This window comes from Otolemur garnettii, unplaced genomic scaffold (assembly GCF_000181295.1).
Source record: "Otolemur garnettii isolate 467f Iridium unplaced genomic scaffold, OtoGar3 scaffold00035, whole genome shotgun sequence".
Taxonomy (NCBI): domain Eukaryota; kingdom Metazoa; phylum Chordata; class Mammalia; order Primates; family Galagidae; genus Otolemur; species Otolemur garnettii.
The window spans coordinates 12,956,388-12,980,533 of record NW_003852430.1 but is presented as its reverse complement, the minus strand read 5'-3'; the positions used below and the strand labels follow the sequence as shown (position 1 = coordinate 12,980,533).

Genomic DNA, 24,146 nt, shown 5'->3' with positions numbered 1-24,146 from the left:
CATGAGTAGTCTCTTTTGTAAAACATGCAGTGAACTTCGTTACTTAAAATTAACATTTCCCCTTGTATTATTTTCTGTATGGTAACGTACTGCTTTCTACGAGTTGTTTTTTTGCCACAAGATAGGGGAAAAAAAACATAATTTTTATGTAAGAGTATGATGGTAGCAGATTTTTGACAAGCCCCATTGACATGGTACATTGTTCCAAAGGGTGTTTGAGTAGAAAATACAGAAGCACTGTACAAACCTATTATTACATTTGAGAAATCATTAGCCTCAGAGGAGTAATAATGGTATGCTATTAAAACCGTGAATACATTTTCAGTATCTGTATTGAAAAAAATCTTTATAAATATGTAAATTTCTGTTCAACAAATCCAAAATAAAATGCACTAAAAACCTGATATGTAGACAAAAGTTTATTTACACCATACAACATTTTAAATATTTTATACACAGCTGCAGCAGAGAAAGCTACTCTGAGCTTTCTAGATAAAACTGCAATAATAAAGATGTGAAATATATTATTCATATAAAAGTGAGATTATTACTTTATTGCATTTAAAGCAATGAAGAATGTAGCTCAACAAACATTCATTTAATGACAAAAACTTTGCTTTTATATTATAAAGTAAAAAGTGTAGTAATGGCCAAACAGACTGTTATAAACTTTAAAAACTGCATAAATATATACATTGTGCTTCATGGTGAAGTTTTTTGAAAACTAAACCGTATGAAGCAGTTACAACATGAATCGTTGCTTGAGGTTTATCTATAAAGATTACCTTACAAATCCATTCCACGGGTACTTACAACACAGGATGGTCAGAATGTACACCTGGTCGTCTCTCCACCAGCCTGACCAGTGAGAAGTTACCTTATGAGACACCACTGACGTTTGGCACACGGAGGTCCTGACAGGGGAGTCACACTGTCCAGATAGAAATGTCAGGCTTCCCAAGTCTTAAGTGTCAGTGCAATAAATTGTTTTTGTTTGCATTTTTTTTCCTCCACCTCAGTGCATGATGTGGTTAAACTTCTGTTTGAAAGTCCCCCTCCTGCACGTCCAGAGGCAGATTCAGACACTTCTCCCACTCCGCCGGCCTCAGTTCCAAAGCATCCTTTGCCTCTGTGTCTAAGACATTGATTGTGGTGTAATGTTGGTATTCACTGGGGTTTTTGAAAGTGTCCCATGGATTCTTGTTTGGTGCTGGATTTTCCTGTTGTGAAGAGAGGGGAGGAGAGTTGTTTATTTGGTATTTGAATGTGCCAGCCCGAGAGCAGATTCAAAACTTTAATCCAGTTTATGTGATTCAGAGATGATGTGAAATTACGGCCAGCTGCAAGAAATGGCTGGGATTTCAGTTTTCTTTCATTGAACAAACTGATGAAAAACCTTCTCTCAGTTAGCCTGCCATTTTCTAGGACTCAAAGGAAGTGAAGTGGTGGGGAAGGCAAAGTAGAGGAGTTTGTGTGTGGAGCGTCTTGGGAAATGTCAGCACGGCTCCACGTTCAGGCAGGAATAAGAGCTAAGTCACCCCCGTGATTAAACACAGCAAATGCAGGGATTGTGAGCATTGTGAATGGGATAAACCACTTGGAGATATTTACCGGGGCATATTATGTAATAATAAACACAGTTATCCTAACTCACAGTATTTTATAAAAATAATTTTAGATTAGTATCTCTGCTTAATATTATCGAGAAATTATACTTTAGAGAATGTTGAAATGTCACTATAGTCCCTTATTAGTGATTTATTCAAGAGAGAAAATTTAATTGTTTTTCTAACTAATTTTTCAACTTTTAATTTTATCCCCCCAATATCTATCAAGCTTCAAGGCTTTCCTCTCGAAAATATCTGTCTTTTAATTTCTATCAGCTCTTGATTTCTTTTATTCAAGATTATTAAAATACTTTAAAAGGCCTAACATTATAATTTTATTTTCATTTTTCAGTATAGCATTTGGTGAGAATACTGTAGTTCTTTAATGTGTCTTTCCAGCTCCCAAAATCTGGCCTAAAACTGATTCTCAAACGGAACATCAAATAGGTGCTTGAATTATTATCTGGGTCCACTCTGTATATTAAACATCATCGTCTTAAGCTCTGGGTAAGAAAGAAAGGTAATCTCTAGATACACATATTAGTAAGACACACGCAGTGGTGTGCAGCTGTGAGCCCAGCTACTCGGGGGCAGAGGAGGAGGATCACTTGAGCTCAGGAGTTTGAGACCAGCTTGGGCAACATAGTGAGACCCTGGGGCAAAAAAATACTACTTATCTTAACTAAACATTAAAATACTAAAATCCTCAATGCACTAGATGTTTTTGGCAGTTATTAGCCTTACTCATGAGGAGATGCAAAGAAAAAACATCCAATAGCAAAGATTTAATGAAAAGTTAACTTTCAGGATATGGACAAGGGATTAATTCTGCTGTAGTCTAATGAAGCACAGTCTTATAGCCCTCACCCTCCTGTCTTTTCTTTCTTTCTTCCTTCCTTCTCTGCCTTTTTCCAACCAATATGTATTTATTAGCTGCTCTGTGCCAGACATCACATCATTTACATACGAGGGAGGATACGGTGATAAATCAACTATGGAAATGCAGCACGGTCCACCAGGGAACTCAGGATTTAAAGCCCGATGCATGCAACGCAAAACACTAGTTTGTCCACCTCATGCGAAAGTGACCTTGAGCAATACACGTACTTTTTCTGAACCTCAACTTGAATATTTGCTAAGCAGAAATATATTTTATATTTTGTGTCAAAGGAGTTGGCAGAATGCATGAATCAGTACCTACCTTGTGGGGTTTGAGAAAGTTAAAACATGTAGGATTGTTTAGAATAATGCCTGGAGAATTTTATAAATGCTCACTATATAGTAATCATGCTTATTATGGAAGGTGGTTATAGTTAAATGGAGGCAGAAACTATATTCATATCTATGATCCAGAAAAAGTGCTATGAAAATTCAGAGGAGGGTAGAGAGAAGCCTTTTTTTTTTCTTTTTAAGGGAAGCTCATAGCACTTTCTGATAATGGTGATAGGGCTGGCTTAGAAGGATGGGCGTGGCCATGAAAACAGGTGTGACTGGAGGTTTGGTGGCTGAACAGGAGCACCCGGAAGTAAAGAAATCCAGGGAGAATGGAGATGGGAAAACTATGAGAACATTGACTTATTTATTTCTGTTGGCATTAAAAGGAAGAGCAGCTACAGCAGGCAGAAACAAGCCAGATCACGAGGGGTTTCAAATGCCAGGCTACTCTGCTTGGAATTTATTTTGTAAGCAATTGATAATCATTGAACGTTGGGGGGAAATATGGTGCCTTGACTCATCAATCATCACCTGCCAGGCTCACTGGTATGAGTTCTGCTGAGTTAGTCCGTCAAGTGGACTTGGACTTACCGATCTTTCTATCTTAGACAAGGTCCTCCTGGGTCTACAGGAGCTGGCTGGGAATTTTAGTTTGACAAAAAGTCCAATTAGTGCAACCCTGAAAGGATTCAAAGTATGTAAAGTGCTAGCTTATTTGCTTGGAAAACAAGCTCCATTGTGTTTGGAACAGGTATAATTCCCCTTCTATATTTCAAAGGTCAAGCCCTGGGGATACATGAACTAAAATCGCTAATCTTAAGCTTTGTCAGAATATCTATATTCTAATTCCAAAGCGTATTATTATCAGTAATGACCTATTGAATTTCTGAGAAGTCCTGCTAGTGATTAAGACATTAATTCACTAAGTTGGCTTCTTATTGATTGTTTTTGGCGTCCCAAGGCACTCCCAGGTGAGCTGAGATTCTCACCTTTGTTCATAAATGCACAGATAGCCTTTAATTCCGAGGCCCACGCTTCTTTAGTGCCGAAGAACTGCAGCCAGAAGTTAGAGTGGGAACAAGGTCTGTGGGCAATGGGGAGGGAGCTGGCAGTCAGGGCATGGTGCCGGACCTCCTCATTTTCCTGTGTTTTGGGCATGCTACAAGGGGACTTTACAAACTCTCATACAGAAAAGTGTAACATTTTTAATGGTCTGAGTGAACCATGAACCACAGGACAGCCCAGAGGCATCACTGAAGCTGTCAGTGAGCAGGGCAGGTACCAGAAAAGGCTTCACCAGAGGCCTGGATCTTACAATAAACAACCCAATCAGAGTTAGTGTGAGTTCCTAAATTTATGCAGCTGTTTTTTGTTTGTTTGTTTAATTTTTGAGGTTGAATATGGAATAGAGGAGACGCAGTTAAACTAAAGCATGTTTTTATAGGCCCAATAATTATAAATTTAATATAAGCCAACATGCGCAAAGCTTCCAAAAATGCTAATGTGATCTTAAGCTGAATTGGTAGAAATAGAATGTTAGATGAATATGAGAATTCAGAACCATCCAAGATCAGGCGGGGCTGTCCGAGCCTTTCCCCTAGTTGACGGGTGCAGGGACACGCTGGCCATGCCTGTGGATAAGTCCCTCCATCTCTCCTTCATAAATACGTCCTTTTTTCCCTTACTCTTCCCTTTCTTCATCCTTCCCTTGCTCTCTTCTTTCTTTCCTTCTTCCAACCTACCAATATTTGGGAACAAAGCAAAAGAGCATATGTTTATTCTAAAAGAGCAAGAATTTGGAGAAACTACTTAGGGGGAGAGATCTTGACTGGGAATGGCTGTGAGACAGACTCAAAGGAAACAGCTTCTTTTCTGGAGATCATTAAACTCTGCCTTTTCTTAGTTTGATTTAAATACTGGAAGCAGGGAAAGGGACTAAATAGTCTTTTCATTTCCCTTTGATTCCCCCAAATCTATTTTTCTACATAATTATCATCATTTGCAGTTCTAGGCAGGTGTTATGAGTTAGAAGCCCAGAAAAAAAAAAAAAAGAAAAAACCTTTTATTGGAGATTTTAAAAAAGTCTTTCTTCATCCAATTATGCAATTTTTCATTAGCAGTGTGCCACTACAAATTATGTGACTGAATTAAAGATAATGAACTCACTCACATGTTAATTATTAATCAAAACTGAATAAGGAACGTCCCCCCCATTCTCAGATATTTAGGATAATAGTCAAGAAACAATGAAAATTCTACCCTCCCCACTCCTAACCTTCCAAATGGTAAATATTTATAAATCTCCTCTAGAAAAGGCATATTGCCGCAGAGACATGGGGTAATTAGTGGTCTATTTTGGTTGTCAGGAAACTGAGATACAGATATTTGCACTATTAATGATTTAATATTCAGACTATACAAGGGGAAATTATAATCATTTTATAGCAGTCAGCCAGCTGTATCCGTTACATAAGCCTTTTAGATTTGTAAATATAACCCTTTCCTTTTTTAAAAAAAAACAAATGAAGTATCTTCAATTTATTTCAATGTTAGCTTTCACTATTTCAAAATGAATAGCTAATGTGTTCAGGTCTGATCTCAATGGTGTAATTCTCATTTGCTAGCTAGCTGAAAATTGATGGGTCCATAGTACGAGGAGCAGATGAGAAAGAACCGCTCACAATGTATGGAATGTCTTCAGTATGCCTAGCCTTTTGTTGGGGACAACAAATAAAATGTGATTCCTGTGTTAAGGAGGAAAGTAAATTGATACTAGTATAAAGTAGTTAGAGACCAAGTCAAAGTGTACAGTATTTCTTACAACAGTCAACACATACAGATTAAATTATCATAGGCATCCAGTAAGTCAACAGCAGGCATTTGCTGACAACTTATGGTGACTGGCATTGTCCTAGCACTGAGGAAAATAAAAGAAAAACACAATTCTTGCTCTCATGTCAAAGCTAACGTTACAATAAAAGAAAAGAAAGAGAAAAATTACAATAAATTAAATAAAATATTAATTTAACAAATTAAAAATTGCAATAAAGAGAAAAATAAAAGAAAAATACAATCCTTGCTCTAATGTCAAAGCTGACATTACAATCAGGAAGCTAAGACTCATAGACCAAATAGGAAAGAATCACCAGATGTAGAGAGTGATCAGACACCTTTTGGTACTGCAGAGAAATACGTATATATGTCTGGAAGAGAAGGAGAACCATCCGAGGGCTGCAAACAATATGAGGCCAAGAACACAGCAGACCTGGACTGAGAGACAGCAGTCCCAACTGTAGGCCTGTTTCCTAACCTGTTTCCTACTTAGTATTGAAACTGTTGTTAGAATTGAAGGGACCATATATTAACTACTGTTTTCTATGCTCTATTTAGCAATGGAGGTTTATAGAAACCTGAGTTTGGTGACTTGCTCAAGATCAGCTATTCCTGGTTGAGCTTTTGATGAGTATACTCATTTCCAGAGCCCTGGTCCAGTGCTCTTACAAATAATTACACAGCCTTCGATGAAGCTATGACTGTGCCAGGCGTACAGGAACGGCACGATGTTATTTTATTTAATGAAGCCTAAGGTCAAGGTCGCAGGTGTGCACGTGAAGAAGAGAAAACTGATAATCAACAACCAAATTCCCCCATGTTGACCTATGTACCAAAATTCTTACCACAGGGGAATCTCCTGGTTTCAGGTAATAACTTCATGTATATAAGATAATTACATTTTATGCCCTTAGAATGTCAGGCATTAAATAAGAATGAAAAAAGTTAGCCACCTATTTGAAGTTTTGTATAAACTGAATTTTAACTCCAATGATAAGATGGCCAGAGAAAGCAAACTTATTTTTTTACATACAACTAATTCTAACGAGTGTGTATAAATGAGGATATTTGAAATAGGAAGATAATGCTGAATGATTCTGTCATTCCTAATTCGTCTTTTAGTAGCCTTTTCAAAGTACATTTTAGGGGCTTATTATTTTTTTTTTACATATGCCAGCCTCGAGTTCCCAAGGTGGTTAGCAGCTCTTGGAGGGCAGGGTGAATACCCGACCCGAGGCATCTTCCAGCTCGAGGGAGCCCAGCATACTCACCAGACTGCTTGTATTTGGTATATCCCGAAATCTGTCCAGAGTTTGAAATTTCTGATTTAGTTCCTGAAATAGTTCCATATGCCTCTTCCTTGTATGCATGACCTTCTGCAAAAAAAAAAAAAAGAAAAGAAAAAAAGAATAAGATGGCTGTCATTTCCATTTTGTTTTCTATTTTTATAAAAAGAGATTTAATATGTTTGCCTTAATAATAAGAAAAACCAAGTCTGGCAGGAACCAGGGGGTTCCATGAGATGCCACAAATATGAATGATGGCACCAAATCTTGGCCTCAAGTTCAGCACCTCTGAAACATGAATAATCAGCCTTATTGGCCTTTTCTTCCGCTTAGAAGATTACCAAGAAATAGGTCTGTCTTACGGGCGCATTAAAAATGCAGCAGTCATTCCTGTGTAAGACTTTCATCATTCAGAAGTTAAAGCTGTTTTACCAAAATTGTTATAATATTTTTAAAATGTTTAAAAATTTGGACTTGTAAAGCATGTTGAGTGTCTGATGTCTATCATGGGAAATATTACTTTTTAATGTTTTATTTCCATAAACACTAAAATCCTAGCTGGCTGTACTAAAGGGGGAACAGAATCCCAGGCCCTGCCATTAAGGCTGACTCAAAGCACTAAAGTGTCTGAAATATATGTAGGATCTAAAATGCTGCATTTTCATGTGAATAATGATTGAGCTTCTCAGAAGGAAAATCTGACCCACAGGTTTCATATATTTGTTTACAAGATGGCCCAGATTCTTAACAATTAGAGTTCCAGAGCGTAAGTTATGCGGCTGATATGCTTTGAAAATAACAGATACAAAGATATTAATGCTCTTCCTCTCTGCTTACACTCTTTTCTCTCAGCTTCATCGTAACTCAACAAATGGAGTCATAAATAAAAATGACCTTGGGGGATGGTATCATGGGCTGAATTACAGAGCCCTGAAGAGCCTGGACCAAGAAGGCCGAGATGATAATTCCTCTGTATCTATGAGTCTTGTTTTAGAAGAAAACATGTCTTCCTCAATTTGACTTTTAAAAGTTAAAAATCAATATTTTGGTGATTATTCTAGATTATATCTTAATACTTGTGCAAAATTTTATAGTATTTGTGTGTGTGTGTGTGTCGCTTTTTGGGCAGGGCCGGGTTTGAACCAGTCACCTCCAGTCTATGGGGCTGGCACCCTACTCCTTTGAGCCACAGGTGCTGCCCAATTTTACAGTATTTTTTAAGACAGGCTTCATCACTGACCGTTTGCTCATGTGGTTTGCATGGGTATGTTAAATGCTGGCCTAAGTTACGATCTGAACATTGGGTCCATTGTTTTAAGTACCAGATATTTTCAAAAGTAGGGATTTGTTTTCAGAAAGAAATATGCCTTTGGGGGAAGATGTGTAATGTCTAGGTAATGCCTAATTTTCTTTTAAGAAGACACTTGTAGAGAAACATTTGAACTCCTTGAGGAAAAAGTAAAGGGCAAAAGAGAAATACAAATTGAATCTTTAACTTATTAAAAAAGCCTTTCTGCTTTTTTTTTTCCTAGCACTCTGGGAGGCCAAGGCAAGAGAATAGCTTGAGCTCACAAGTTCAAGACTAGCCTCAGCAAAATCAAGACACCTGTCTCTATTAAAAAACAGAAAAATTAGTTGGGCACCGTGGCAGGTGCCTATAGTCCCAGGTACTTGGGAAGCTGAGGAAGAAGAACTGTTTGAATTCAGGAATTTGAGGCTGCTGAGAGCTTGGCTGACACCATGGCATTCTGGCTTGGGCAACAGAGACTTTACTTCAAAAAAAAAAAAAAAAAAGAAAGCCTTTTATTTTCTATGCAAACTTTAATTTTCTATATTTAGTGACTATGCATCCAGATAATATATCGCTTAGCTAGTTTCTTCTAGTTTCTCCAGACTAGAGAAACTTCATGTGAGCATATTCTGTCCTTTCAAGCCTTGCAATAACCAGTTTCCATCTTTGCTCCCCTTAGTTCGGGTAGCTGGCTGTGGAAGAACTCAGGTGGTTGCGGACGAGAACGTGGCAACACTACTTACGAGAGGGACGTGAAACATAGCAAGCAATGACAGAGTGATTAACTTCTCATTGGTTTTGGGGAGAGAACACAAAATAGATTTGCAGGATTTACAGAGAAATACCAGGCAAACATAATTTGGCTACTGATGGCTGGTGGAGGCTTCTGAGAGGGAGGATTTGCATAAGCAACTCCTTGGAGGGATTCTGAGGGCCACGTAGTTAGCAAACGTAATGTAGTTCATTGCGTCCTCGGGGAGACAAACTGTTCCGTGCACTACCAGGTCCTAATGTACTGATGACAATACAGGTTGTGTCATCAGGAATACAGCTTGAAAAAATCTATTGCAGATACAAGACTGGCTCTGTCTCTAGTTTACAAAGCGTGTTTTTCACAGGGGGGAATTTTACTACATAGTTATGTTGTTCTGTGGTGCGGTAGGAGTGACGTCACACTGCTGACACTTCTCTAGGCATATGCATCCCATCATTTAATACATATTTATGAGTATCACATAGATGGGGTAAAAATAGTGCACAAAGTCTTGGTTGAGTTCATCCCTCTTGTAGCTTGAAGTCCAACGAAGGACACAGGCGTTAATCACTTCACAACGCGAATAAATGTAAACTTTAACTGTGATAAAACACATGGTACCGTTATAAGAGAAAATGATAGAAGAATTTTAAAGAAATACCCAAGTGAGGCAGCCCCCATGTCTTTGCATATTCGTATTTAATTTGAACATTTTCACACTAGTTATTCCCATGATAGTCTATTCTGTCTTTTCAATGTCCTAGAATTCAGAGGATTTCCAGTTCAAGTTTTGATTCTATGCCTGATTCCCCTCTCCTCAAAAGAGATCTTTCCTTTCCAAAACCAAGAAACTCATCTTCTTCTAAGATAGTTGATACCAAAAGCACAGTAGTCCTATTTTCAGATGAGCATCTGATGATTCTGTCTGTGCAGTCTCCTTTTATCTTGTGAGAGGATTTTTCTTTTGCTTTGGGGAGTTATACCTTCCCATGTTGCTGGAAATATTAGTCCAGGTTTCACTGTTCCCTGGTCAATAGGTAAGTTATTCTATATTCTTCTAACAAAGTTTTCTTCTGTTTGTTAGTAAAAGACACTTCATTTCTTGCAACTGAATACATCTACTAGATAAAGCATGTTTACAAAGCAAGCCAAATGGCAAATATGTCCTGTGAAAAAGAAGATATATTAACTGATTCTAAGTTTTATAATCATTCTTATTAAGAGCAATACCTTGTTGTGAACTGGATGGATTTTGAGGGGTTAGATTGTTGTGATATTCTAAAAATATGCAAGAAAAATATAAAGTTATAGTTTTCACCAATATATATGACCAAAAAGCATTTGAATGTTGTACATAGGATCATGAACATCATTCTGAATAATAAAACTCAGGGCCCCTGAAGTGAATATGGAAGCAAATGAAAAATTTGGATGCCGAAATATGGGGTCCTTTCAACCTAGAAATCATTGTAAATGGAAACTGCCACCTTAGCACTGCCAGAAATCACCATAGCAATGATGGCCTGGCATTCTGGCAGAAGTTACTATCTTAGAGCCGCCATTGACAGCTCACATCTCTGTCATGAACTCAGTTTGATTTTTTGTGCATGATTCCTTCTTGTTCACAGACTCAAGTAGATTTTCTAGTCTACAAAAGAGGAAGGTTCCACTGATAAGAATACGAGCTTCCTAGTGAATACTGGAGGGTTTATACCTCAACATTCCGGGATAAGAGGTTGGCTATGGTTTTAGTTTTCACAAGTTCTAAAGACTTCTTCTTTTCTTGTATGAGTATTTATTTGTAGCACGATGCCTTTGAAGGTCTTAGCAATTTGACTAGACGTTTTCATGCTTATAAATCTTACAGGTCCATTTCAATGGCCGCTCTTATATGTTCACTGACCTTAGGGTTTACCCGCTTACCCTTTTCTTTCTTTTGTAACTTAAACATGCTGTTTTCTAAAGAAATTGACGTCTGTGAGAAGCTCAATTTAAAACTTAGTGTTCAAAAATCATGTAATGGTGATAAAACTCTAACACATGTGGATTTTCTGTTTAAACAGAAAGGTATACCCCCATCAACAATATGTACACAATTCAGTTTCCTTTAGTTGCAAATATCTTGGCATCTTTCCCAATGAAGATAAGTGCCTGGTATTATTCCCTTGCATTCAACATTTGAATCATTGAGCATTTTTGAAGCTGCAAACGAACTCCCATCCTAAGAGACCTCCAACCTAAGTGCGTGAGAGATAGATAACACTGTCCTGAGTAGCTTACTCCACAGGACCCTTTTCTTCCACTTTATACTTCTTTAAGTCAAGAGTCAGTCTTTATAGATCTTTAATTTTTGATATTAGAAAAAAAATGACAAATTACAAAGCACATTCATGATAGTTCAGATGGTTGAGAAAAATGAAGACAAAAAACAACCTCTGTGTCTCGGGCGCCTACTATCTCCCAACAACTCTCTTAGACCCTGTCAGTGCTTGGAACAGGCCAAGTCTGATAGCTCTGGATCTGGAAAAGCTTATGTTAAGATCTCAGTGCCATCACTTTCAAGTTGTGTGATCCGAAGCACAAAACTCAACCGTCTTTTAGCCCCAGTTTCAGTAATCAGACTTACCTTGCAAGGTTAATTTGGAGACTTAAAAAAAGAATATAATACACTTACCACTGGACCACACAGATAAGAGCCACTTAAGAAACGGCAGCCATTATCATCTTTCTTAATCCTCACAACAACTCGGGGAGGCAGGAGCCATTATCTCCATTTTACTGATTAGGAAACCGAAGCTGGAGGAGGCTAAGTAGTTCCCCAAGCTCTCACAAGGGGTGAGCATTGTGTTCTTCCTCCTGAATCCCACATCAACCCTCTTTGCCTCCTGCTCTGTTGTGCCTCATAAGATTCAGGGGCCATCCTCCCTTATACTTCCCAGTTTGCGATTACTTCATATTCAGAAGGAAAATGAGACCAAACAATCCCGAATGGGTTAGGTGCTCTTGGCAGTGAGCCCATCAACTCTGCAGATCCTGACTCGCAACTATCTCAGAGGACTGCACTGAGCTCTGTAAGGGGGGTCCTCACATCTCATCTCTGAACACGTCCTGGGCAAGGACTTTTCATCTTTGTATTCTCATTCCTAGCACAGTGTCCAACATTCAGCAGTCACTCAATAAATGTGTACTGAATAAAGTAAATGGATGTGACAGCATCGTATACAAGCCAGGGAGAGTGAGTACAACACGGAACGTCATTTTAAATGGTGTCTTTTCTTCCAAAGAGGTCTCCTCACTGTCTCTCTTTAACGGCGAGCTCCACCTCCCCATCTGATTCCATTATGCCCCCTTCTTTTTCATACAAGTGGAAAGGACCTCTAGGTGGGCTTTATCCTCTAACTTTAAAGGATAAGGCACACAAATCATGTGCTGATAGAATTATAAACCTGTCTGCCTGAATTCACTTTTCCAGCCTTTGAAATTTATACACCTCAACTGCCACTGTCCATACCTACTAGGATAAACCTGTGGATTTTTTTTTTATTAAATCATAAAGAGGTAGATCATGTATACATTAATGCATTTATGGGGTACAATGTGCTGATTTCATATACAATTTGGACTGCTTATATTATACTGGTTAATATATCCCTCACCTCATTTACTCAATTATTGAGTTAAGACATTTATACTCTATACTTAATAATCCAACACGTACCCTTGCATTCAAATTACTATCATTGAACATTTTGAAGCAATATGCACCAAAGGTGTGTTACTCTTCTTTATTGCTTTGCATGTGAGTTCTATAAGGCTGGAAAGGTGTGATACCTTCCTCCCCATCCTAAGGGTCATGGCCAACTCTGTTACAAAAGACAGGCTAACAGCTGAAAACCATCACACATTAATTTAATCAGAGATTTACATGACACACGAGTCTTCAAGATCAAGACCCCCACATCAAAGGAAAATCATCCAATTTTATGCTTAGATTTGATGAAGAGTAGAAAGTCACGTAGAAATGTGACTGGACAAAAAGAGAAAGATCTAATAGTAAAAAACTGAGTGGGGAAACCTAACAAGGGCTGGGTATTCAGATTCTTCTCGGCTTCTTTGCCAGCATTTCTTCCTCCTGAGTCTGGGGCAGGATTCTGCCGGAACGAGGCGTTTACACATACTATTGCACAAGGCTGTGTCAGAGAGCTTTTTTATGACTGGCTTAAACACAAAGGCAGAGGAAGGTCTTATGACTTGCTGTGGGGGATAGAAGTTCTAGTTTCCATGGACCATTTTAGGGAAGAGGCATTCTGGTTTCTATGACTTGCTTTGGGGGAGAATGTGGGGTGATAGAACAGGAGAAAGTTAGAGAGATTTTTGTTCTGAGGCTGCTTCTGAAGCCTTCCAATATCCAGTAATTCAAATTACTCAATGGTCCAAGGCACTGTACTTTGGGGTATCATTTTCTGAACCTCAACATTCCTCTCTCCCAAGTGGGTTGTGGAATACTAGCCTTGGGTGAATATCAAAGGTCACATAAGGAGGCAATGCAGATGCAGGGATTAAGCTTAACCTTTAAAGCTTCATTGTGAGAGGGGAAGGATTTATGTGGCTTTCCTCAGCCAAAGTCCCAGTGTGTCCATAAGATGGAACTTGTAGCCAATGAACGATGCTTGACATGATGGTGCCTGTTTTTCAAATATGTTTTTATTAAATAAATACGTTGCTATCACTTAAAAGAAAGAAAAGGGTCTACAAAATCCAAAGTTGCATATTTTTTATTTTGTCAGTGTTAATCAGAGATACCCTTGCTCTAAGTGCATAATTTGCAACCGTTTAAGTACCATAGGGAAGATGGCTATAGTCTAGGACTGAACTGCTCAACTTTTCTTCCCAAAGTGCCCCAGTGACCTAATGAAGTTCACTTACTTCTAGGGGTGAGGGAAAAGGAGGAAGGGACTTAACATCAATTTTACCTTCAGGGTCAAGTTCACCTGTGTTTTTGTAATGATATTGAGTGACCATAAAATATTCTATCTTACCTAACTATGTTTTTCTAAATTTTTCCATAAACATTCAAGCCCCCATGAAGATGGGCCACGATTACCCTGCACCCTCTTTTGTTCTTTAGCCACCATTGCTGCCACTTAGTGAGAGAAACATGAATTTAGTGTATCTGTGGGTTCACCGGAAACTTCAGAGAAATGTCCCAAACTGTTTTCAAAGGCCACATAATTTCCACGAAAGAATGTGATACAGCTTATCTCTGTGTTTTTGGAAGAGAAGATAAAAAATACATACCTTTCTCTCCATATATTTTTAACATGGAGTTGATATTATTATCTACTACAGTTTCAGAATGGATGGCTGTAATTGTGTTCCTAGGAATTGCTTGAGCCAAAGCTCAACCTGAGAGAGACAACTGAACCAACCTGCTTCATTTCCAAAGTATTAAAATGGAACTCACCTTGCCTAGATGTCTCATTGAGTTTTGTGACTGGAACTAGTGCCAACCCAGGCTCCTAATTAGTCATCTTTTTTTTGCTCCTTTATTCAGTTAAGGACCAAATTCTGTAGATTCTGCCTCTGTGGTTTCCCTTCACTGCTCTCTCTTCCTACCACCTCCAGGAAGGGGCCTTCTTTAGGTACCAGACTAGCCCCACCTGAATGGTATTTCAACGTTACCTTCCACACTACTATACACTGTTCTGTTACTGACACACTCAGCTTCCTAATGCCCAGATCATAGCAAATCATTCCTCACTGGAAAGAAAAACCAAAACTAAAACAAAACTAAGAACAAACAAAACAAAGTCTTAGCAGCTTTTAGTAGCAAACTGCAGAGGAAACTGAGCCCTGATCTTTAGCATAAGACTTGCTTCCTGCTTGGGAGACCTGGAGAATCACAAGAATGGCATCTGAACTATGTGTGTGCAGGACACCAGAAAACTGGCCTCCAAGAGAAAAAATGTATCTGTGAGGTGTGGGACTAATACTCATGGTAAAGTTTCTCTCTATTCCAGAGGTCTCCTGATGCTGGCGGCAGAGGTTGTGCTCAAGGTCTGCAGTTTTCCAAAAACAAAGGTGGAGACATTCTGTCTGACCTTCTCCATGTCCTCCCTAATCAGTGCTAATGTCAGACAAGCAGCTTTTGTCTACTTCTGACCATTTTATGATAATAAATATCAACCCTGAGGTTTACTTGGGGTCATCTGGTGACCCCAAATCTCTTTGGCAAACTAGGTAAAAATTCTTTCTGGACTACAAGACATGGTTTCTAAACATCCCCCCCCTCCCATGTGTGTTTTTTATTTTTCTTCCATTGGTCCCTGTTCAAGTAGATTTTAACTTCTAATTTCTTGAGGTTGTCTGGCATTTGCCAATGTCTTTGCCCTTCCCTCCTCCTGGAATTTCTACCTGCCGTTTTTCTTCCTCCTTGGGTTGTATCTGACGTGGAGATCTTTGAAGTCCAATGTGGTTGTATTTGAAGTATCACCTCCACAGCTGTCCATTTTATATATCAGCCTCTGCCTTACCTTGAGCACAGTGCCCAATAACTTTTAGTTAAAGCAAAACTGGATTGAAAAATAATTTAATTTTTACTGATTCATTTAAAAAAGATATTGAATGCTTCCTGTCTACGAGGACCTCTACTGAGAGACAGGGGCGTATAAATTCAAGACGGCATTTAGTCACAGAACATAAAAATATCACTACAGTATTTTCTGTATAATCTCCAGAAAGCAGGAATTAGTGCTTCTCCAGTTTATAAATGATCCGCCCTTTGCTCTATTTGTTCTAGAAATGCAATGTTGTCCTGGAGGTGGGCTACATGAAAGGCCTTTTCCTCAGGTATAACATTAACTAGCCCCAAGAATTTTAGGGATATAAGAATTGACAGGGTACTATTATCATGTATTAACTCTGAGAAGTGTGGCAGGCTTGGAGCCTGAAGAGATGACGCTTTCAGGAGACCAGGGATCAGACGTCAGTGGCAAAATGGCTAAGCTGGCCATCATGTGGCAAAGCCTGCAGGGGAAGAAGGATCTTAGGGACCTTGACACAAATTTGATTAACCTAGACTGAATTAAAAGAGGGGGGCACCTTGGATTCTTCCTCAAGGTGCACCCACAAAATACAAATAGATTGTATTAAAATTCATCAATGCTTAAATCTGCAGATCACTTTCCTGAACCAAATCCATGTGATACGTGCCACATACCTAGAGTTGCACGTGACACTAAGGAAAAATAGCATTCAGGGATTTGTAAAGAAAAAATAATGCCTTCAAGTTTTTCCCTCCAATTTTTTTTTTTTTCTTGACTGGGGCTGTGTTTGAACTCACTACCTCTGGCAGATGGGACTGGCGACTGACCCTTTTGAGCCACAGGTGCCAGCCTTTCCCTCTAAATTTTGATATCCTTAGTAATCGTGTAATACCTACACCAAAGAGTTAACTGGAGAAAATGCCCCCGGTTCTTTAGCTGCAGCTTCTCTCTTTATCAGCAAATGTTTAGTAAGCAGGAATCTGATACCAGTTGCCATAGAGAATAATCAAAAAAATGAAGGAATAGTTTTCCTAAAGCTTCAAATGATACAGTATGATTAGATTTCTTTCCAGCACTTGTGATTACATAACTTTAGTTTGTTGCCCTAAGGCTCAATTTTAGATCTAGGTTTTTACCACATTTTGCCACTGATGACTAGTGGGTTAATTCCCACCTCCTGTCTTTTGTAAGAACATAACAATTTATTGCTGTCAGACCAAAAAAATGCAGTATGATCTTCTATTTTGGCTACCCAAAGAATGTATGTAAATAATTCAAATATCTGTGTTCCTTCCATGCCACTAAAAAATCTAAGGGTGAAGGATGCTGAATATCTAACTGTTATTCTTGAGAATTGTACGCTAAAAATTTAGGACACAATAAAATATGTATCACATGCTAGTTACTATAGCAGAGTTGAATCAGTATCGAAATTTGCTACCAAATCAATCAGACCATATTCTTCAACATTACTGTACATTTTGTAGGCTGAAATGTTACTTAAAAAACCCAACCAAACAACAAGAAAACAGTTCTCTTTGGGTTCTAAAACCATTGTTAAACATTGCAGTAAATAAAAACAGTGCATCTCACTTTGATACCTGATGTATATTGTAGAGCTGTAATATTCATCTACATAAATGGAATGATTGAATTACAATTTCCATGTTTGAGAGGCTGCTGTAAGTTTAGGAATAACAGTAAGAAGAGAGTACTGAGTTCTATGTATATATCACATGGGTATGAATGTGCTAGAGAAATTTATAATGTGTTATATCCAATTATGTCAGGAAACTATGAATCATGTCCAATTATCAGGATGCATAAGTGCACTTTATATGATGCTTAAACATCATTAATTTTGTGTTTAGCTAAAGCTGCTCAAATGGTATGATTTCAGTAATTTCCACCATCAATATGACAGCATCAATATAAAGTCAATGTAAGTTGGAAAATGAAAACTTTCATCTTGTTTTATCTGTGAAAAGACATTTACTAAACATAGGAACACATCAAATCAACACTTGCTAAGAATCTGAATATACCACAGAGAACCTAAATAGTAGGAAATCAAACATAAAATAAGAAGTTCCCAGAGAAAGCCTTGCTAACTAGCCAAAGCATGCTCATAGGTATCTGTTTAGGTAGTCACTGAAGTAATACTAAGACACTATTTTAAATGTAAATCACAGGAAGTCAACATTCCCACCTCCCACCATACATTGCCCACTTACTATAGCATTTATAATGTAGGTCTCTTGCTAATCCAGAAAAATCTCAGTTAGCATATACTTAAGGCAATTAGAAAATTTTGTCGATAACTAATTACACAACATGGATTTTAATTTAAAATGTTTGACTTATTAAACTAGCGCATAGGACTTCTATATAATTGCATAGGTTAATGTGTTGAAGTAATTATGTATGAATTTTAAACACAAGTAATTAAACTTATAAAATAATTCATAGCGACTTACCTCAAAGTCAAGGTCTGAATATCGTGATTTTCTTCTCTGTTAGATATTTCCCAAAAAAAAAAAAAGGAGAAAACCAATAAAGTTATGTTTAGTCATTCAAAAACCCATACATCATTACTTTCAATAAAGATAATCCTGCTTTTCTATGTTATACAGATTCCTTTTGCATAAGAACATGTGAAACATTTTATGTTTTCAAAATATTCCATCCTCGGTTTTCCATTTTTGCTCTGAACTTCTTTAAAATGACAGCATACAAAAATACAAAGTATTTCCCATCTCAATCTCTTAACTCTTAATTTTTAGTTAGAAGAGATATTCTCATGAACATTCATACAAACATTTCGATCGTGAAGGAGACTTTATGTCTACAAAAGCTAAATGACTTTGCAAACATCACCATTAAAAATTGTATAGGAAAACAATCATTGAGTTACCTCAACACCTCCTACCAACCAACCTTTAGTTTTCCTTTCTACCAAATTCTACATGATCCTTTAAGTCCCAAAGTTCTGTGTAAATCTCATTCACATATTTCTTAGAATGTGATAGTCCTCCATGATGGGAGGTCTTCTTGCTATTCCTTAGGAGCCAAAGTATTATTTCTAATTAAGCAAAACTACAAACATTCCAGACCACAGCAAAACACAGACACACTTGTAAATGTCTCGTAGTGTTACTCTATGACCTTGACTTTGTTACGTATTTCCTGAAATCTAGTTATACATAGAAATGCATTAACAAAATAGTGTGCCATCAGGCCTGATAAAATCAGGACATAGGACTAAAATATAATTAATGCAATCTCAGGTGATATGATGAGAGTGATATTGATGTAAAGAAGTTATTCTTAGAAAATTACTAATACAGATTTTTCTTTAATTTAGATTTTTTGTTTGTTTTTTGTTTTTGATAAGATAGGGGATGACGCATAGGGAAAACTAATAAATAATTAAAACCCATAATATTCAGGCTATTGGAAAAATATGTAAACCTTTGAGCAAACTATTTTGTATTCCACCCACTCCCATCCCAATTGCCAACAATCTTAACTTCAATAATTTCACAGGGAATTACACCCAAGAGAGGCAGGAGACTCTATTGTCTATTGTAACTGTTGAACACTAAGAGAGACAGAAAGTACTAATGTAGTTTGTTGAAAACTATGATTAAATTTCTGCAACTAGAGTTTAAACTGTCATTACAAAACCAGAACCACTCGGTGTAACGTGTTCCCCAAATCGTGTTTCAGGAGACAGAGGTCTGCACCAAAAGAAAGGTTTCATTTTTAAAAGAATAAAAAAGTTCCAAAATGATTTTGTTTTGGTGAAACCACTTGAAGTTAGAAATGTCATCTTCAAGTACAACCAAGGATGAGGCAGAGGGGAGACTTCGTCAGTAAATGGGAATTCAGCATGGTGCTCTCACTTTCCCTGGTCTCCAACATCAGCCTGGTCTCACCCTCGTGACATCTGAGAGCAAGAAAAGAAGGTGGGAAGGCACTGGACCCACCTCTCCTTTGCCTTCTCCCTGCCACTGTTGTAACCTAACCGTGCTGTACAAAAACCAAGCTCCGGTGTGTTTCAACGCACCCAGACCGCACCTCGCTGTGACGTGCCAGACTCAGTGTCAGTGTTTCCAGCCTGCTTCCGGGTGCCTTGCCTGTTTTGGCACTGTGACTCAGCAGGACATGTCTGTCAGCATAAGTTAAGGAAAATTCTTTTGTACAGCAAAATTCAAGGCTGGAAACACTGAGTTTTAGCAATTGTTATTAAATATTAGTCATGTCCTTTGCATCTCATTTGAAAATTAAATAGCGAGAGTAAGAGGGCCCTGTGCTACATGCACTGGGGAGTTCTCTGCTGGCCAGAAGTGGTAATAGCCAGGTGTCACCCTGTTAGTTTCTGAGCACAAGGCCACACTGCCCAAGAAGTGGAAAATACTGATAAATATGTATTGCTAAAGGCTGCATATTTTAGTAGCAAGAGATGGGAGCCTAGAGGAATACCAGAGATAGAATTTTGCTTCTGAGAGCAGATGTCACTTATGTAGAAGTGAAATGTGGGAAGCAGAGGGTTTACTCCTCCAAATAGATCCTGTGCTCTCTCTCCTATTTAGTTCTAAGGATAATCAAACTCAAACGTAAGGTAGTGTGTAACTGACAGTCTTGAAAAGGTAGATGAAGGAATAAACAAATGAAACAAGTAGATTTTAGTGAAAAGAGTCTAAAGATGGTGGTGAGGTTTGCGGTGGATGAGAAATGAAGCCATAAAGACTTAAAGATCTGAGAGTGGGGAAAAATGGTGCCTTTTGTGAGTCTTAGGGAGTTAAAAAATTGTGTAGTGTTATTATTTTATTTATATTTATTTTGGAAACAAGGTGTCTGTTGCCTCGGGTAGTGTGCCGTGGCATCATTGTAGTATTATTATACACTCAAAATCCTGGCTCATGTAATCCTCCTGCTTCTACCTCCCAAGTAGCTGAGACTACAGGCAGGACACCATGCCTGGCTAATTCTTCAGCTCTTTTGTAGAGATGAGGGTCTCGCTCTTGCTCTGACTGGTCTTATATTCCTGTTCTCAAGCACTTCTCCTGCCTTGGCCTCCCAAAATGCTAGGATTATAGGCATGAATCGCCATGCCTGTCCAACCTTTTAATGTTTATAAAATGCTTTCATTTCTGTGGGACGGTTGGAGGAAATATTTATTTTCCTAGTTTTATGAATGAGGAAAACTGAGGGCCAATGGACTTAAAATGGTTCATTCACTTCACTTGGGTCTTCAGCAAATAAGCGGAGATTCACCCTCAGGACTTCTGGCTCCAAACAACTTTTTCTCCATTCTCTCTCGCTACCTGCATACAAAGGTGACATTTTGCAGCCAAGATGTCTATGATATTTTTCTGACTGTGACTAGAATTCAGCGGGAAGAACATCAGATGACCCAGTCAGTCCACAGTTGTGAACGGTGCAATGGAAGTGCTTTCTAAGCCTAAATGTGAGATCAAGCAGATTAACTGCTACTTGCCAAATGTGCTTAGTATTTTGTAGGAGAAAAATTATCAATTTGATATTCAGGTGTTTGAGAGAAAAATCTGTGTTGAGTAAAATAACTTAAAAATCATTCCAAGATGGGACAGCTTATGAACAAGGATATAATAACAATAGTACCAGGATTTGTCCATCTCAAGATATGACTCTCCCATGGCAAAATCTAGTTCATCTTAAAGAAGCCTTGGGAAACCAGTAGTCTATATGTATAAGAAGAATCAGAATGTTAAATTCTGTTTAGTTTTGGCCTATTTACACCCTTGGTATACACGCAGTGTACTGGAAAGTCTTTCAAAGCATTAAGTTTGTTGAAACCATGACTGACATAGTTGTTTAGGAGCTCTTTGGAACGTTATTGAAAGGTCTGGAAGTGATCAGAAATAATGGTTATATGTTTAAGAAATGACAATGAACTTTAAAAATGATAAATCCCTAAGTTGATAAATGAATGAAATGCTATATGTTCAATTTAAAATAAACCAGAGTGATATTCCAACACTTTGCAAAGATATACCTCTGGCAATATATCTCTAATTTTCCAAATAACTTGATACAAATAATCTTTTTCTCATAGCAGGTAGTGTTTCGCCTATGTTGTCTCCTCTTCCTAATTTCCCACTTAGAACTCACTGCAGGTCAGGCGCGGTGGCTCACGCCTGTAATCCTAGCACTCTGGGAGGCCTAAGCAGGTGGATTGCTTGAGCTTGTGAATTTGAGACCAGCCTGAGCAAGAGTGAGACCCCATCTCTACTAAAAGTAGAAAAAATGAGGCAAGAGGATTAGCTTGAGCCTGAGTTGGAGGTTGCTGTGAGTTATAACACCACAGCATGCTACCCAGGGTGCCAGTTTGAGACTCTATCTAAAAAAAAAAAAAAAAAAAGAATTCACCCCAATTTGTATTCTGTTCTCAACACTCCACAAAGTTCTTCTTGTCAAAGGTCTCTGATGAGCCCATCTGGTCAAACTGCAAGGTCAATTTTCTAGCTTCATCTTATTAGACTCTCAGACGCTTTTAAAAGTTAACCATTTCCTCATTAAAACACTCCTGATGCGTCAGTTTTCTTTTTCCTTTTCATGTCCTCCTATTTGGGGCATCTCATTCTCAAGTCTCTCTTGTTGGCTCTTCCTCATATCCCTGCCTTCTAAATGTGGAGTTCTTGAGCTCTCCTTTTTCATATTCTCCCTTGTATAACCTAGCTCATTTTCGTGATGTTAAATACCATCTTTTACGTTCCAAACATCCTCTTCCTCTTCCTGTCTTTCCCATCCTCGACTGTCAGCGTACCTCGCCAGTCAAGCCAGAGGCTCAGGACTCACCCTTCATTCCTTCTGCTTCTCACCCTGCATCTTAAATCCACCAGCACATGTTCTATCTGTCTTCTCTCTGAAATAAATCTTGTTCTGCCTACTCCTTTCCATCTCCACTTTTGCTTCTATTGTCAGGGCACCCTCATCATCTCTTGTCTGGAATAAGTTAGTAGTTTCCTCACTGTCCCCAGCTTTCCTCTCCTCTGTCTTACAACCCCTGGCTCTAATCCTTTCTCTTTTAAACGGCCAAAGTGATGGACGCAAGGTTGGAGGAATGGATGGATTGATGGATGTGTGGGTTGAGTGGGTGGGTAGATGGAGAAATAATCTCAACAATCTTCTGCTTAGCAGTCCCCATTTCCTTCTACTGTTTTTTAAGGGCTCTGCAAAATCTGGTCTCCTCTTTCTACTCCAATGTCACCTTAAGGAGCTACCCTTGCTACACAGGTCTTTGGATCCTATGAGAATATGCCAAGCTCTTTCCTACCTCAGGACCTCTGCATTTGCAGTTTCTTTTGCCTGAAACACTCCCTCCCCACCTCCACATCTGCCCCAGCTCCTTGAAAGCCATGTTCCTTTTCAACTTTTATTTCTTTACTCTATAGCACTTCCAAGGCTTCCCAGACCATGTCATTTAAAGAAGTCTCTGCTGAGTTCAAAGATGTAGTTAGAATGAACAATAGTTGACAGCACAACAAAGTGACTGTCATCAATAATAAGTTATAGTATATTTTAGAATAACCAAAAGAGTCAAATCGGAATGTCCTTAACCCCCCAAATTAAGGTGATGGATACCCCCATTACCCTGATTTGATTGACGCACATTGTATGCCTGTATCAGAACATCACATGTACTCTAGAAAGATGCACTATTATTATGTACCCATAATAATTAAAAATGAAAAAATAACGAAGTCTCTTCCTTGCATCCCATTGCTCACTACCCAGGACAGCACCGTGTTTCAGAGTAGTCACTGGTATCATGGTTAATTATCTCTCTCATGCGTAGAGCGTATTCTCCACAGGAGTAGATCCAGGTCTGTCTTGACCACTTTTACGTCCCCAGCATCTAGCAGAAGGCACAGCACAATCACAGACACTCACAGAGTTACCCATGAATGACTGAAAGAACTGCACCATGGCAGACAAAAGACGTCCAAAGAACGAGACATTTTGTTTTTGTTTTATTGTTGTTACTTTTTTCCAGGGAATACTCTGTGAGATCTGGTTAAGCAGGTGGGCTAAATATGCAAAGGAAACTATTATGAATGGATCAACTGCCGGCCAGAATAATCAAGACAAATTACAGAAGGCAGCCTTATTCCCAATAGAAGGGAGAAATTCTTTAGGACCATTTAAGAATGACACATGGGCAGGAGTCTGAGGCTATGCAGAGGAACACTTAGTGAGAGCATGCAGAGGCATTTCTCCGTACCTCAGCCTTGTAGAATAATGAATGATTTCTCAAAGGGAATACTTCATTGTTTGTGTCACTGCAAATTAAGCCAGACGAGACACTAGAAGATTCACAGGAAGTAATAAATTCTACCGACTAATGAATGACACTCTGACTGCCATTAAAAGTTTCTATTACAGAGTGAGCCAAGAACTCACTTGCAAGGAGAAAGCTCTGATAGCAAATTCATTAAAAGTAGCTGTGGAAATGAAATCTCAGAAAGTTAATTTTTTGAAATGACTTTTATTCAAGCTAATTTTGTTTGAATGCCTGGATGGAAGGCAAAATCCCCTAATTGAGGAAGAAAAAGCAGTAACAGAGGGCAA

General features: G+C 38.4%; 1 protein-coding gene across 2 annotated transcripts in view; it reads right to left on the bottom strand.

The window, feature by feature from the left end:
* Positions 1-401: 401 nt before the first annotated feature.
* Positions 402-24,146, bottom strand: part of ADGRB3 (adhesion G protein-coupled receptor B3) — a 734,763-nt gene continuing 711,018 nt past the window's right edge. Inside the window, exons 30-32 of one of the 2 annotated variants that reach the window (XM_003789674.1) lie at positions 18,008-18,043; positions 6,926-7,030; positions 402-1,220 (exon numbers count right to left, since the gene is read on the bottom strand). In XM_003789674.1, the coding sequence (XP_003789722.1) occupies positions 1,032-1,220; positions 6,926-7,030; positions 18,008-18,043 (330 nt within the window). In that variant the 3' untranslated portion in view covers positions 402-1,031. The remainder of the gene's footprint in view (positions 1,221-6,925; positions 7,031-18,007; positions 18,044-24,146) is intronic. The other variant, XM_003789673.2, reaches the window with a different exon arrangement.